The sequence below is a fragment of the Triticum aestivum genome, chromosome 6D (genome assembly GCF_018294505.1).
Source record: "Triticum aestivum cultivar Chinese Spring chromosome 6D, IWGSC CS RefSeq v2.1, whole genome shotgun sequence".
NCBI classification, from domain to species: domain Eukaryota; kingdom Viridiplantae; phylum Streptophyta; class Magnoliopsida; order Poales; family Poaceae; genus Triticum; species Triticum aestivum.
Genome location: NC_057811.1, coordinates 294,897,782 through 294,915,442, shown reverse-complemented (window position 1 = coordinate 294,915,442; position 17,661 = coordinate 294,897,782). Strand labels below are relative to the sequence as shown.

Below are 17,661 nucleotides of genomic sequence, written 5' to 3'. Positions count from 1 at the left end.
GCGCGAAACCCGCGCCCCTCCCGAGCCGCGCCGCCGCGTTTGGCTCGTCGGAGTCGCTCCGGCGCCGGCCGCCGACGTGGCAGGCCTGGGGCCACCCCAGGGCCACTGCCAGTGGGCCCCGTGGGTCCCAGTTGACTGGGTTGACCCAGTCAACTGCTGACTGGGCAGGCCCAGTCACTGACATGCGGGCCCCGCCGCAAAATTAAAAAAAAGAAAAATGTTTTTATAATTAAAACTAATTAATTAATCTAATCACTCACTGACAGGTGGGCCCAGTAGTTAATTAACTAAAAATTAATTAGTTTAATCTTCTGTTAGCCCACTGTCTATGAAAGATGGGGCCCACTGGTCAGTTTGACCTGGTCAGTCGCTCTGTTGACCTGCTGACGTCAGCATTGCCTCATGCTGACGTCATAATTCATTTTTTGCTTAATTCAAATAATTCCAGAAATTCAAATAAACTTTGAAAATTCATATCTTTTAAACCGTAACTCGGATGGAAATGCTTTCTATATGAAAGTCGCTCAGAACGACGAGACGAATCCGAATACGCAGTCCGTTTGTCCACCACACCTCCCTAACCTATCGAACTAGCAACTTTCCCCCTCCGGTCCGTCTGTTCGAAAACGCGAAACATCGGGAATATTTTCCCGGATGTTTCCCCCCTTCACCGGTATCACCTCATACCGTGTTAGAACACGTCTAGCTCTGCCTGTTGTCCTGTTATGCACTTGCTTGCTATGTATTTACTGTTTCTCCCCCCCCCTCTTCTCTTCGGTAGACCCCGTGACGATGCTGATGCCCCTGTGGTCGACTACGTCACCGATGACCCCTCCTTCTTGTCTGAGCAACCAGGCAAGCCCCCCCCCCTTGATCACCAGATATCGCCTACTCTACTCTCTACTACTTGCATTAGAGTAGTGTAGCATGTTACTGCTTTCGATTAATCCTATTCTGTTGCATAGCCTGTCATTGTTGCTACAGTTGTTTCCCTTACCTGCTATCCTACTGCTTAGTATAGGATGCTAGTTTTCCATCAATGGCCCTACATTCTTGTCCGTCTGCGGTGCTATACTATCGGGCCGTGATCACCTGGGCGGTGATCACGGGTATATACTATATACATTATATACATGACACATGTGGTGACTAAAGTCGGGTGGGCTCGAGGAGTACCCGCAAGTGATTCTGATGAGGGGGCTGAAAGGACAGGTGGCTCCATCCCGGTAGAGGTGGGCCTGGGTTCCTGACGGCCCCCGACTGTTACTTTATGGCGGAGCGACAGGGCAGGTTGAGACCACCTAGGAGAGAGGTGGGCCTGGCCCTGGTCAGCGTTCGCGGATACTTAACACACTTAACGAGTTCTGGGTATTTGATCTGAGTCTGGCCATTTGGTCTATACGCACTAACCATCTACGCGGGAGTAGTTATGGGTATCCCGGCGTCGTGGTATCAGCCGAAGCCTTCGTGACGTCAGCGACTGAGTGGCGCGCGCCGGATTGGACTGGAACGCCACTAGGCTAGGTCTGCTTCCGGCCGCGTACGCAACGTGCAGGTGTGCATAGGGCGATGGGCCCAGACCCCTGCGCGCTTAGGATTAGACCGGCGTGCTGACCTCTCTGTTGTGCTTAGGTGGGGCTGCGACGCGTTGATCTTACGAGGCCGGGCATGACCCAGAAAAGTGTGTCCCGCCAAATGGGATCGAGCGTGTTGGGTTATGTGGTGCACCCCTGCAGGGAAGTTTATCTATTCGAATAGCCGTGTCCCTCGGTAAAAGGACGACCCGAAGTTGTACCTTGACCTTATGACAACTAGAACTGGATACTGAATAAAATACACCCTTCCAAGTGCCAGATACAACCCGGTGATCGCTCTCTAACAGGGCGACGAGGAGGGGATCGCCGGGTAGGATTATGCTATGCGATACTACTTGGAGGACTTCAATCTACTCTCTTCTACATGCTGCAAGATGGAGATGGCCAGAAGCGTAGTCTTCGACAGGACTAGCTATCCCCCTTTTATTCTGGCATTCTGCAGTTCGGTCCACTGATATGCCCCTTTACACATATCCCCATGCATATGTAGTGTAGCTCCTTGCTTGCGAGTACTTTGGATGAGTACTCACGGTTGCTTCTCTCCCTCTTTCCCCCCCTTTTCTTTTCTATCTGGTTGTCACAACCAGATGCTGGAGTCCAGGAGCCAGACGCCACCGTCGACGACGACACCTACAACACTGGAGGTGCCTACTACTACGTGCAGCCCGCTGACGACGACCAGGAGTAGTTAGGAGGATCCCAGGCAGGAGGCATGCGCCTCGTTTGATCTGTATCCCAGTTTGTGCTAGCCTTCTTAAGGCAAACTTGTTTAACTTATGTCTGTACTCAGATATTGTCGCTTCCGCTGACTCGTCTGTGATCGAGCACTTGTATTCGAGCCCTCGAGGCCCCTGGCTTGTATTATGATGCTTGTATGACTTATTTATGTTTTAGAGTTGTGTTGTGATATCTTCCCGTGAGTCCCTGATCTTGGTCGTACACATTTGCGTGCATGATTAGTGTACGGTCAAATCGGGGGCGTCACATTGCTTTACGAAGTCCTCTCCCACACATTTTACTAAGTCATGACATAAGGCATTACGAGTGAGTATCTACTGATTTCATCAGATTATACTCCCTAGTGCTACGAGATCTACTCCATTTTGAAGATTATCTTCAAGGTGTTATATTTAGCAGTTTGAGATTCACACTAATGGTTTCAAGATAACTTCTTGAAATACCCATTGCTTTTGCTAAGTTCATTACAACATCAACCATGATGGTCTTTAATTTACTAGTTGTAAATTAATTATCTCTGGTTTACCCATAGAGGTAACATATGGCTATAGAGTTTGAGGCATTCGCCCTCAATGGCCACCATTGCCCTATCTGGGCCATGGACATCATGATCGCTCTTGTGTCTCGTGGGATAATATGTGCAATCCTGGATTCACCTCTATTTCGGATCACACCACTAACAGAAAAATGGTGTCTTATATATCATAAGGCATTAGATTCAGATCTCAGCATCTGGTTATTCTGTATCAGCAATTCCTGAGATACAATGAACCTCAAGGGCAAAGGTTTGAATCTTACTTCAACCTTCAATCCGACGTCACCAGCTGTGACGGGACCCTATGGGCACGGAGAATGTGATGGTTGAATATGCCTCAACCGACATGTTTGGAGACTATGAATAGTCTTTCAATCTCCTGAGTGGTCAATATAATTAATGTCCATTTACGATGTTGTAACAACAACATAAGTATTGTTGTCATCATATATTGTATATCACAATATATTGTATCAGCACTTTGGTACAAATACATTTGTATGTATTCTATATATCTTACAGTGATTTTCTTGAGAATCTTCATGTCTATATATAGATTTCTACGGGGGTCGATCTGATGAAAGATGATTTGTGCCTTGTGGACATATGCACCACGAACTCTATACTCAGGGAAGTGAAATGTTTCCACACTCGTTAAGAGAAATGAGATATTTTAAAATCGCTAGACGCGATGAGGTATTTGTTGGCTCAACTCGAGTCATATTTACTGTCCCTCTGGGTACTCAAGTAACGTCAGGATGCTTTATTGCTTCCGGATTTAACTCGTACCCTACTAAACTATAGAGGTATCCGTCAAAATAGTTTCCATAGTGAAACTTATGATGACAACAAAGAGGAATATCTTCTCTTTACCATACGCAACGGATATGGCAAGCACATTCTCTATGTATCATCATGGTTGTACTACACATCCTACAAAACCCATAGCACATGTTGCGTACGAGATAGTTTCCAGAGTGTCTTTTTCATGACAACCTTGGCATTCCTGCTTTGGTCATCATTGACATTGGGTTGAAACCGAAACTATTAGCAATTCCAATGGTTTATGATTATTATGATGCTAAATTCTAACAATATTTGGATTTTGTGTGCATTACAAGTGACACAGGGAAGCTAATTTTAAGGCTCGCACACCTTAAAGTCTACGCACCACTCAAACTCCTTGAACGCATCAAGTCGAGGTAAGTGGCTCTTCCCAGCCATTGAGTAGACTATTCAGATATTCCATGGTTTTAAAAGACATATCTACATGATGGTCTTAAGTGTGTTCTTTATTCACACGAAACCATTGGCTCATTATCCTGACATCGATTTCAAGCAAATCGAATGGATAACATTGCAGAATTCTCCTTGAGGGCATTCTCTATAGCTTTTGGATTGAAGTTTAGCAAATTATCCTAATGTCTAGACTCAAAATGGTTTGGTAGAATCCTATCAAAAGAGTTAAGCTAATTGCATTATCTTTACTTTGGAATTGCAACTTGCTAACTTTACATTGGAGTCATGCAGTTTGGAGTCATGCAGTTTTACATGCTCATGACAGAACTGCACAATATTATTCCCCTCTATATTTGATATGTGGATATCTACCAAGTATTTCCTATCCGCGGTAATTCGGTTGCATACTGATATCACCACCCGGCATACATCATTGGCCCCTCAACATATAGTTGGGATCTATGTAAGGAATAATTGTATTTCCGTCAATACCTCAAGCCCCTCGCATGGGGAGTTATTCAAGGCCAGTATGCTAATTCAGTGAGGAACATTTCCAGGCATTAGGGGGAGATTTCAAGTACCATAAAGAATGCCAGAAAATTAGTGGAATGTTCAACACATTTCCCGCCTCAAATCCACATACTCAAAGATCTGAACCATGCGTTCAGAAGATTTGCAACACATTGCAAATAACCTGCCAGATTCATTTACTCACACAATCCTACAACCCTGGAAAATATGTCCGAAAGAGTGGAGGTACCAACTAAAACCACTCAACTTCCCGTTCAAAGCAACAGGGGGAGAAGTACGGCAATAGTACATCAAGATTCAGCTTATCGCAAGCAAGGATATCAAAGCCTGTGAATCAGTAAATGCAAGTCAACTTCACGTTGACAGACACCTGATGGATAGTATACACCCAGTGGACGGGAAACCTCCACCAACCTAGGTCATAATGCACAAAATGACCGGGATATCGAAATACCCGACTCAATCGCATTGGGAAATCGCGAGCAGTCACTATGGGTAACGATATTTCCATCAACTATATATTGATATATAGATTCTGGAGAATCATATAACTGAAAGTCTACAATTGTCGACATGCATTTGTCAACTAGATTGAAAAAACCTTTCAAATGATTCAGATCCAAAGACCATGGCCATGGCAAAGTGTGAACAACACTCGGACTGAACTCAAGCAAAGGGTATAATCTAGGTAGAAATGATCTTGCTCAATAATGGGAAGGTATTCATAAGCAATACCTACACCAGTTTTCTTCTGGAAACAGAATTGAGAACAACGAGGTGGTGAAACAAAGAGCAAGTATTGTAGCACAAGGGTTCACGCATATACCCAACTATTCTTCAGAGGTGGATTCTCTTTCCGATAACTTATATCATTGGCAGTACAAAATCATCTATTTGTGCAGTTGATAGATGTAGTGATTACATATACATGTGGATCACTAGATTCAAACATAGATGGTTCCCGATGGAATTTCAATTCTAAATCGGCATACATTGTGTAAAATCAGTAAGTCACCATACGACTTATTATTGTCAGTACATATGGTACAACTGACGTAGTGAGATCCTTATACACAAGGATTACTCCTACAATGATGATTATCCATGTTTGTGTGTCTGCAATGACGACACATGTAATCATCTAAATGACGGAGTTTAAAATGAAGGATTTTGGTAAACCAAAGTACCGCTCGTTACTACAAATTGAGCACCTTCAATCATACATTATGGTATACTATGTTGTCTATATCCATAATATATTAGAGAAATTCATTGTGGACAAATCTTATCCATCCATAACTCTCATGGTAGTTCATTCTCTAGACGTAGAGAAAGATCTATTTAGACCAAGAGATGATGAAAATGAGATATTGAGACTCAACGTTTCATAATGCCATTGAATCCACCAAACACAATTGGTTGGTACTCAAAAATATCTTTAGATATCTCCAATGCATCAAACATTTTGTCTTGGTTTTTCAGTTTCACAGAAATGTGAACACCGATATCATTGGATACAACGATCAGATCCCCACTATGTCAAATCGTAGACAAGCTTAGTGTTCCTACCAGGTGTGGTAGCCCTCTCATGGAGAGTCTTCGAAACGGACCTCGTGGCTACATTCACCAACAGTTATCTCAATGATAATGTGTCTTATGTTGCCCGGATGCAAACAGGTTACGTAATAAGCAATATCGCTATATTGCATATCTTACAAGTCTAAAGTCTCTACCAACTTTTCACGGAATTGGTATGTGACGGCTTCGAATTTTGCAAGAATCAGGGGGAGTATCTTCCTAAATTGTTCCTGTTCAATGCATCATATTATACTCTTTTTCCCTTCATGAGTTTACTTTACAGGTTCTCATAAAGGTTTTTAATGAGGTAATATCAACACATGATCATATGCCATACTTTCTGTTTTCCCCACCGGGGTTTTTAGGGAAGTATATACGGCATATTTATTGTTCTCTAAACTCTATGGATTTTCTCATATTGAGTTAAAAGAGACGATAACCATTATATATTGCGTCATTTTCTCCTTATTTTTCGCACCGGGTTTAAAGGAGTTTTGGCAACATATAAAACACTATACTCCTCATATTTTTCCCACAGGGTTTTTGGAGGAGTCTCTAATCAAGATGATGATTTTGCATGAACAAGTGTAGATTAGGGGGAGTGTTACAATTAATTATGTGGATAATCCCCATGTTGTAATTAGGAGGCAGTTAGCCATATGCTAACCGTCGCATCTTTCTCTCCCTTCTCTTCCAAACGCCGCGTCCGGTGGATGCGTCCCCTCAGGGGATATATAATGTAAATCATCATCAATGAAGAGAACAGTTGAATCATTTGTTGTCTCTCTCGCTCGTCTCTTTTCCAACATTCTTGATTCTGCACCCAGCAAGCCCAAGATGTCCATAAATAAAAAAACAACAACAAACACTGCACAAAAAGATGTTGTTAATAGGGTTGCAAGAATGCTAAAAATACAATATAAATAATGATGCTAGAATAGTAATTGTGTAACACCATCCGACAACTACAATTCATGAAGGAAATATATCAAAACATCCACCAAAGAGGTGCATGAATATTAGTTTCCCATGGAAATTATAAAAACTACACGCAGGTAGCCAACTTTTGTCCTCTGTTTTTTTGCATACGCAAAGAATATGAAGTCTCAAAGGTTCTAGTTGTAAAACACACTCCAAAGCAAACATATTTTCCTATTCCATATTAAAATATAAACTGTTTGAGGATAACCCAACTTGGAAAGCTAGTCATCTTTTCCAAGGGACCTTCTCTAAGCAATAAGAAGAAAGTTCATGCCACAAATGGGGCCTTCTCTAAGCAGCAAGTAGAAAGTTCAGGTCACAAAGTTTACTCTTAGACATATACACAATAAAATAAAACAATGATCACTTGAACTAATTGGAGAATAACATGCGAGCTTATAGCATTTGATCACTTGAACTTATAGCAATAGAAATAAGAAATGTGTACGGCCTGACCTGTGGAAATTATAAGAAATCTGTAAATACTAGTACTGCAACCAACATTTAAAAATACTAGTGAACTTGAACTTATGGTCTCTCGAGATCTGAACTGACTGTTACAAGCACGCGCACAAAAATCCAATGAAGTTGATATCAGTACATGTTAAAAAGCTAATCAAGTTCATGTATATTAATTGTGAGAAGTTCAAAAAGAAACTTTTTAAAAGTTTGTACTGAAAAGATGTAGTACATGTTAAAAACTTATTAATATGTATAGCAGAGAACCTGTACTACTAGTTTTGTTGAGGACTGAGGGCAGTACATCCCCATGGCAGATAGGTAATTTCAAGTTCTATATGAACTAGCACTGCTGGATCGGTCGAGGAAGTACTGCCTCCAAAGCTTCTAGGCGCAGGACAAAACATGTCGCGTTTGGCCGCCTGGGATCCGTCCATCGACGCATCGCGTACTCAGAAACTTTCTTGTCTGCGACATCACATAAGAAATCAAGCAGGGCAATGAGGAAACTGCAAGCCCACCGCAAAGATGCAGCAGCTGCAGCTGCAGCAGCATCAGCATCAGCACAATACGACCATGCAGAGGGACGGCAAGAGGGACCACCGCAGAGCGGCCAAGAGGTCTACTGCCCACCGGACGGAGAAGGCGGCAGACCAGACAGCCCATAGGAGAGCGGCTGAGGCGCCTCCCCACCGGACGGAGTGAAACACCAAACACTCACATCTTATCTCTGAATGATAACCAGAATATCTAATACTAAACAATTACTGAGAATGACATAGGGACAAGACATACTGAAGAAGAAAATGAGATTGAAGACTGAGAAACTAATGAAGATCCAAACTAGTATATTTATCTATCATAAGAAGACAGAATTACAAACTGATGAAAAATTATATCATGAACTGATACACATAGTATAGATATAATTTTCTCTGGACAAGTAAAAAGAAATCTCCAGCCAACCATTGTATTGCAGAGACTAATTAAGCTATGTTTTGTGGCCATCCAGCAACAACATTCTTACACACATGGTGCACACAAACTGTCATTGCGCAAATGCGCAACAAGAAACTACAATTAATTAGCCTGTGATGCTCTATTTTAGCTACACTGCAACAATTCATTGTTTTCGATGTATACCACCATCAACCATGGCACTGACACTTAGCATCTAAAAACACACAGTGGAATGTTCAACAAACAACTAGTAAAACTGCAGGTAGAAGCAGGCATGTATGCATCAGCACTGCAGCATGGGCCTATGGATTACCGCTTTCCTAGATTTTCAACGTATGATTTTTCTCTTCATGAACTTACCCATGTTTTCTAAGCAAGATGTGCACTCCCCAAAACAGAGTGTACTTACTAAGAATCAGTAATTGAACTTCAAGCATTTTGTGTGTGTAAAATATACTTTTTTTAACCGAAGTGAACCCTAGTTTGTAGGCGAACGTTTCCATGTAGATGTACAGACTTGAAAAGGCTATGATGACAGAAGTGTTGTATAAAGCTCCACAGAGAACAAGAATCTTTTTTGCCAAATGAATCATACAAAATATTAACCAAAAATCATTTGTATACACATTATGCAGATATCTCATAAGCCATTTTGTGTACAACATCATTATCAAGCACAAGTGCTATAGGAAGAAGATTGAAACACAAAATAAATTGGACTTACCAATGGGAAGTCGATGAACTCAAAAGCATTTAGAAGATGAATTTGTGAATCTGGCTTTTTGATGCATCCTGCAAGAAAATAAGAACAAATATGAGACATGAGGTTTGCTAGGGGGGATGCTGGTGGAAAGAGTAGTCCAGCGAAGGAATAGGGTAGCCTCGTAAAGATGGTTGGCGCAGACGCATCCGGAGAGGGAACCGAAGCCATGCTGCAGGGAGGCCGGCGGTGGCACTCGGGACAGAGAAACCAGCCGAGGTCCACGCGAGGTTGGAGGTTGCGAATCCCAGGCGTGCGGCAGCGGGTGGAGGTCGAAGCCAGTGGATGCTCAAGCTTGGCAAAATCCTTGAACTTGGCGTACACCAGTAGTAGCACTTACTGATTCTCCGCCACCTAAAATTCAGAACACATGGAAAATAAGAATTGCACTGATCCAAAATTAGATTTTTGAACTAAGTGTGTCTCTTGTGTTTGATCATTCCTTGTGAATATTCCATCAAACAGGTTTGTTGTCACTTGATGCAAGAACTCAAAACAAACATACAGAAAGCTATACTTCTTTTTTCCAGCTATTTATGAACTGAGCAGTGCATTTTTCCCTCTCAACACCTCAAAAATTCCAATTAGCTTACGGCACCTATATTTGAACTCTGGACTACTATTGTAACTATATTTTGAACTGTTTTAGTTACTGAAGTGTTTGTGGTCTAGGCCCTAAACCACAGTATGTGTTTCTATTTTTGTTTAATGAACTGCGGAATTTTTTTATACCGAACTGCTACTGCAGTGTATACATATCTAAGTGAATTAGTTTCCATCAACTAACTGATTTCACTTTTTATGCGGAACTGCTACAAATCTATTTTTGCTAGCAACTGAAAAAGCCTACTGTTAGAGTTATAATATAAGTCATGTATACCCCTTTGTATTTATCCCGTAGTATAAGGGGTTTCCTGCATATGTACCACACCTGTACATGTATATATATATATCGGCCTATGGCCTCATGGGAATACAAGTTGCTTATTCCTAACATGGTATTAGAGCTTTAGGTCTCTTTTTTCGCACGCGCAACTCGTGCTCCGATCCCATCTCGCCGCCGCCGCGTCTTCTCTTCGCCAGGCGTCGTTCCTTCTCGCCCAGGCGCCGCTCCAGGTCGGCGCCGTTCCCGTCGTCCGCTCCTCCCGCAAGCTCGCGGTCGCCAGGCGCCCTTCCCTCCCGCCCAGCGCCGCTCCCGCCCAGCGCCGCTCCCGCCAGGACGCCGCTCCCGCCAGGCCGTCGTTCCCGCCCAGGCGCTGTTCGCCAGGCCCGCTAGGCTCGCAGCCGCGTCTCCTGCTGTGTGGATCGCCAGGTCCCTCTCCTCCCGATCGTCTACTGCTGTCGTCTGAGGTCTGCTGCGCCGGATCTCACTCCCAGCCGCCGTCCTCGTCCGGCCTCTGCTATTTTCGGATCTTTGCAAAAAAAAAAAGAAATGTCTGCTGCATCAGGCTATGTTTCGGTCCCTCGCTGTCCGGTGATCTTCGATGGTACTAATTACGCCAAGTTCGCTGGCTTCATGCGCATTCACATGCGTGGCATCCGTCTCTGGGGTGTTCTTTCTGGCGAGGTCTGCTGTCCGCCACGTCCGGTTCCTCCGGTGGCCCCTACTCCGCCGACTCCACTGGTTCTTCCTACGGATGCTAATCAGGCCGCCAAGGATGCGGCTAAGATTGCTGATGAGGTTGCTGATCGTGCCCATGATGAGAGGGCTTTGGCTTATGAGGAGGCTCTTCAGACGTATCATGGTGCTTTGTCTGTTTACACTCAGTGGCTTGATGATGATGCTCGTGCTGCAGCTGTTCTCACTGCTAGTGTTCTGCCTCAGTTTGCTTCTGAGTTTCTGGGTCTTCCTACTGTCTTCCAGATGTGGACCTGTCTTCGTCAGCGCTATGAGCCCTCTGGTGATGCCTTATATCTTTCTGTGGTTCGTCAGAAGCATGCTCTTCAGCAGGGTGACTCTACTGTTGATGACTTTTATGCAGAGAGTTCTGCTATCTGGCGCCAGCTTGATTCTCTCTGCAGTGCTGGTTGTCGTACTTGCCCCTGCTGCCAGGCTGTCCAGGCCGATTTGGAGTTTCATCGCGTCTATGAGTTCCTGTCTCGGCTCCGTAAGGAGTTTGAGCCCCGGCGTGCTCAGTTGTTTGCTCGTGGCCGTATTTCTCTCATGGAGGCGCTTTCAGAGATTCGTGCTGAGGAGACTCGCCTACGTGGTGCTGGTTTGCTGGAGGTTCCCTCTGTGCTCGCTACTCGAGTTTCTTCCACTCCACCTGCTGCACCGCCCCATTCTCGCTCGAGTGCTCCGCCGCTCTTGCCCACTCCTTCTGGAGGCTCAGGTCGGCCCCGTTCACATTGTGACTACTGCAACAATGATGGTCATATTGAGTCCCAGTGCTACACAAAGCGGAAACACCTACGCAAGGCGCGATCATCCTCCTCAGGGACTTCGTCATCTCCCTCACCAGCTTCAGCCATTGCTTTGACCGAGCAGGATATTCTGAGACTTAAGCGTCTGCTCGTGGCTTCAGGTTCTTCCTCGACAGGTACTGCTGGTTCTGTGACTGATGCTTCCCGCACTGAGCACCCGCCCTCTACACAGTCAGGTACATTCCCATGGGTTCTGGATTCTGGAGCTTCTTTTCATATGTCTTCTCATTCTTCCGCTTTGTCTTCTCTTCGCTTGCTGGATTCTCCTGTTCATGTCTTCACTGCTGATGGTACTCCACTTTCTGTTGCTAGTAGAGGCCATCTTTCTACTCCTTATTCTGTTCCTGATGTTGCTCATGTTCCTCGACTTACCATGAATATGTTTTCTGCCGGTCAACTTACTGATTCTGGTTGTCGTGTCATCCTTGATGTTGACTCTTGTTCTGTCCAGGATCGTCGCACGCACACTTTGGTTGGGGCTGGCCCTCGCCGCCGTGATTCTCAGGGTCTTTGGGAGTTGGACTGGCTTCATGTTCCTTCCGCTGCCACCACCATCGCCAGTTCCTCCGCTGCTGTCGCTTCTGTTACTGGTTCCTTCAAGCAGTGGCATCATCGACTTGGTCATCTGTGTGGTTCTCGATTATCGTCTTTAGTTCGTCGAGGTCTTCTGGGGTCTGTCTCAGGAGATGTCTCTTTAGAGTGTCAGGGTTGTCGTCTTGGCAAGCAGATTCAGCTACCATATTCTCATAGTGAGTTAGTGTCTCAGCGTCCTTTCGATTTAGTCCATTCTGATGTATGGGGTCCGGCTCCTTTCACTTCGAAAGGTGGTCATAAATACTATATTATTTTCATCGATGATTTTTCTCGTTACACATGGCTTTATTTCATGACTTCACGTAGTGAGGTGTTGTCCATTTATAAGCGTTTTGCTGCCATGGTTCATACTCAGTTCTCTTCACCCATTCGTGTTTTTCGTGCTGACTCCGCTGGTGAGTATATCTCTAAGATGTTGCGTGGTGTCCTTGCTGAGCAGGGTACTCTTGCCCAGTTCTCTTGTCCTGGTGCTCATGCTCAAAATGGTGTGTCTGAGCGCAAGCATCGTCACCTTCTTGAGACGGCTCATGCTATGATGATCGCCGCCTCTCTTCCGCCTCATTTTTGGGCCGAGGCTATCTCCACTTCTGTCTATCTCATCAACCTTCAGCCATCTGCTGCTTTGCAGGGTGGTGTTCCTTTTGAGCGTCTGTTTGATCGCTCTCCCGATTATTCGATGCTTCGCTTGTTTGGTTGTGTTTGCTATGTTCTTCTTGCCCCTCGCGAACGCACCAAACTGACCGCTCAGTCTGTTGAGTGTGTCTTCTTAGGCTACAGTGATGAGCATAAGGGCTATCGTTGTTGGGATCCTGTCGGTCGTCGGATGCGTATCTCTCGAGATGTGACTTTTGATGAGTCTCGTCCTTTTTACCCACGCCCATCTTCCTCGGTCTTTTCAGTGGAGGATATCTCTTTTCTCACTTTTCCTGACTCCCCTATCACTCCCGTCGCGCCTGTGCCTATTCGTCCCACTCCCTCTGCTTCTCCACCCCTCGTCGATTCACCGCCACCATCTTCCCCGGTCTCCTCACCTAGCATGTCACCGGATTCTACACCTTCATCTCCGGTGACTTCTTCGTCGCCACCCCCTGATTCTACCTTGGCGATTCCTCCTTCTCTTGTTCCATCTCTTCCTCAGCATTACACTCGTCGTTCACGACCTGTGGATGCTTCCTTGGATGAGTCGTCCTCTTCCTCTCAGCCTACTTATGGCTTGCGTTCTCGTCCTCGTCCGCCTATTGATCGCTTTGGATTTCCCACCGCTGGTGCTGCTGTTCTTGAGCCGACTTCTTACCGTCAGGCTGTTGTTCATCCTGAATGGCAGTTTGCGATGGCAGAGGAGATTGCTGCTCTTGAACGCACTGGTACCTGGGATCTTGTTTCTCTTCCTCCCGGAGTCCGTCCCATCACTTGTAAGTGGGTCTACAAGGTTAAGACTCGCTCTGATGGTTCTCTTGAGCGTCACAAAGCTCGTCTCGTGGCTCGTGGTTTTCAGCAGGAGCATGGTCGTGATTATGACGAGACTTTTGCTCCTGTGGCCCATATGACCACTATTCGTACACTTCTTGCCGTTGCCTCTGCACGCCACTGGTCTATATCTCAGCTTGATGTTAAGAATGCCTTTCTTAATGGTGAGCTGCGTGAGGAGGTGTACATGCAGCCACCACCTGGGTATTCTGTTCCTGATGGCATGGTGTGTCGTCTTCGTCGCTCTCTCTATGGCCTTAAGCAAGCCCCTCGCGCCTGGTTTGAGCGTTTTGCTTCTGTGGTCACTACTGCTGGTTTTTCAGCAAGTGCTCATGATCCCGCATTGTTTATTCACCTTTCTCCTCGTGGCCGGACTCTTCTTCTTCTCTATGTTGATGATATGGTCATCACTGGGGATGACCCCGAGTATATTGCCTTTGTAAAGGCTCGTCTTAGTGAGCAGTTTCTTATGTCTGATCTTGGACCTCTTCGCTATTTTCTTGGGATTGAAGTCTCTTCTACCGATGATGGCTTTTTTATATCCCAGGAAAAGTATATCCAGGATCTTCTTGCTCGTGCTGCTCTTTCTGACGAGCGCACTGTTGAGACTCCTATGGAGCTCAATGTTCACCTTTGTGCTACTGATGGTGATCCTCTCCCTGACCCGACGCGTTATCGTCATCTCGTTGGCAGTCTTGTCTATCTAGCTGTCACTCGTCCGGACATCTCTTATCCGGTTCATATTCTGAGTCAGTTTGTTTCTGCTCCCACATCGGTTCATTATAGTCATCTCCTTCGTGTTCTCCAATATCTTCGGGGCACGATCTCTCACCGTCTCTTCTTTCCTAGCTCCAGTTCTTTACAGCTTCAGGTCTATGCGGATGCTACGTGGGCTAGTGATCCTTCTGATCGCCGTTCGCTTTCTGCTTACTGTGTTTTTCTTGGCGGTTCTCTCATTGCCTGGAAGACGAAGAAACAGATTGCAGTTTCCCGTTCGAGTGCTGAGGCTGAGTTGCGAGCTATGGCTCTTTTGACGGCAGAGGTGACTTGGTTACGGTGGTTACTTCAGGACTTTGGTGTTTCTGTCACTACACCGACTATGCTCTTATCTGCCAGTACAGGTGCTATTAGCATTGCGCGCGATCCTGTGAAGCATGAGCTCACCAAGCATATTGGTGTTGATGCTTTCTATGTGCGCGCTGCTGTGCAGGATCAGGTCGTTGCTCTTCAGTATGTGCCTTCCGAGTTACAGTTGGCGGATTTCCTGACGAAGGCCCAGACTAGAGCACAACATGGCTTTTATCTCTCCAAACTCAGCGTTGTTCCTCCACCATGAGTTTGAGGGGGGTGTTAGAGTTATAATATAAGTCATGTATACCCCTTTGTATTTATCCCGTAGTATAAGGGGTTTCCTGCATATGTACCACACCTGTACATGTATATATATATATCGGCCTATGGCCTCATGGGAATACAAGTTGCTTATTCCTAACACCTACAAGGTGTACACAGTTATAGCAAATCCTATGAGAGGCAATTGATCATTCCCATTTCCATGATACGTGTGTTAACATGTGCACAGGAACCACCGCTGCATAATGAGCAATTGATCAATTTCTCCTTTTTGCTCACTTCTTTGTCCTTGCATCAAGCGAAACCAGATTTTACATTAGCTACAAATGAACATGAACACATCAAAACTAGTAGGGAGTGCACTGAGACATTTTAGCAAACACATGGCATGCACTCAGCAAAAGCTTATGCAGTGAAGAACAAAGAGGGGGGCGGTGGGCAGGGACATGTGCACCAGCTGGGGTAGGGGACGCATATGGGAGCCCAAGGTGCGGGCGGAAGGTGGCTCGACACAGTCGGCCTGGGAGCTGCGACGGGTGAACGGCCTGGGACGGCCGGGTTGGACTGCTGGTCGCAGCGGCGGCGAACCCAATGCCCTGGCCACACCGGGATGAGAGGCAGCCAGAAGGAGGTGGAGGGCATGTCCATGGCGGAGAGATTGAACGGCCTGTGGTTGTAGCGTTGAACTGCCTGCACATGGTGGTAGAGCAGTAGCAGCGCATGAATCTGGTGCGGGGCGCCAGCCGCGGCGCCGGTTGTGTTGCGGGGCGGCGGGATCTGGGAAGGATGCGTCGTCCGGCGGGTCAGGGAAAGGATATGGAGACCGGCGGCGCGGGGGAAGGAGGAGGGTGGCGCACAGTGGGGAGAGGCGGTCGGCGCGGGGGAAGGAGGGGCTGGCGCGCGGGGCAGGGAGATGGCCGATGCGGGGAAGGAGGGGCGGCGCGCGGGGCAGGGATACGGCCAGCACGGGGAAGTAAGGGTCGGCGTGCGGTGGAGGGATGCTGTCGGCGCGGTGGAAGGAGGCGGCGACGGTGGTCAGTTGGTCACGGTGGAGGGGCGTGGGTGCGGGAGGTAAGGGTGTCCTTTTTTCCTCGAGTGGTACCGGTTCGGGCTGCTGGGCTCAATTTAGGAATTTGCCAATCGCGTCCTATACAGGGCCGAGGGTAACATAATACTCCCTCCGTTCCTAAATATTTGTCTTTTTAGTGATTTCAAATGGACTACCATATACGGATATATATAGATATATTTTAAAGTGTAGATTCACTCATTTTGCTTCGTATATAGTCACTTGTTGAAATCTGTAGAAAGACAAATATTTAGGAATGGAGGGAGTATTATTTTGTTACTAGTAACAGAAAAGTCCAGCCCATTCAGATGCACTTTCAGAGCTGGAGGTCGCCGCCTCCCAGGATGAAGATGAAGCTGTCGCATCTCCCAAAGAGGTGGAAAGCGAGGCCGTCGCAACCTCCACGTTGGAGGAGGGTGGTGGTGATGACGATGACGACGACAATGACACTGAAGCCTCCAAGGAGGAGTTCGAGGGAGACGAGGGTGCGGTGGCACCTCCTCCCCTATGAAGGTTGAAGAAAGGGCACAATGGAGAGGTCTCCTCTAGCAAGGCTAGAAACAAAGAACAACGGCTGGACATGCCGAAGATCTGCGAGCCCGTCAGGTGCTTGGGAGCGCCTCCGCAGCTCTCGCTATCCAAGTTGCAGTGGCGAGGCTGGCAAGGACACCCAATGTCCTTGGGAAGGGACCGGGAGTCCTTTATCCCATCTTCAATTGTTGTCATGTTTTTTTTTACAAAAGACAGCTTCGTATATGCATTCAGAAATTTGTTCAGTGCAAATAATGGCCCTAATAATATCATGAGACACATTAAACCAGCAAGACCCTACATCATGTTTAGTTGACTTTGCTAGAACATGAGATGCCTCATTACAAGAACGACTAGCATGAGTAAAATTACATGGCATGAACTTTGGAACTCTTCTCTTAATATCAAAGACTATGGCAACTATGTGAGATCTGTTCTTCTCTCCACTTTTCACCTTACTGACCAAATTAGCACAACCAGAAGCTACAATAATCTGCTGGAAGCCAGTTTCTTCAGCGAAGGTTAAAGCATGGCGCATAGGAATAGCTTCACCCAGCTCTGGTTATCCACATAATCAACAAATCTTCTGCTTGTAGCTAACAGCAGACCCAGGTGGTTGCGGAAGACAACACCAATGCCCATGTGTTTGGTCTGGGGGGAATCACAACATCAACATTGACCAGGACCGACCCAGCCAGCGGCGGAGACCACTTTGGGACTGTTTTCTGGTGCTCATGCCTAGTGGAGATAGTTGACCTGAAGTTGTACAATAAGATGAAATCAACATAAGCTTTGATCTTGCCCACCACACATGAAGGATTAGGCATTTTTCACCATTTCTTATATT

The 17,661-nt window shown here is 46.0% G+C and overlaps 1 protein-coding gene across 1 annotated transcript; it reads right to left on the bottom strand.

Moving 5' to 3' along the window:
* Positions 1–6,306: 6,306 nt before the first annotated feature.
* On the bottom strand, positions 6,307–17,352 carry LOC123142585 (proline-rich protein 36). The gene is made up of 5 exons (XM_044561436.1): positions 17,187–17,352; positions 17,022–17,074; positions 15,669–16,328; positions 9,341–9,730; positions 6,307–8,124 (listed from the first exon to the last, which is right to left on the bottom strand). Exons 1-4 carry the CDS (start codon positions 17,350–17,352, stop codon positions 9,713–9,715), a joined length of 897 nt encoding a protein of 298 aa, XP_044417371.1. The 3' UTR covers positions 6,307–8,124; positions 9,341–9,712.
* Positions 17,353–17,661: the final 309 nt, after the last annotated feature.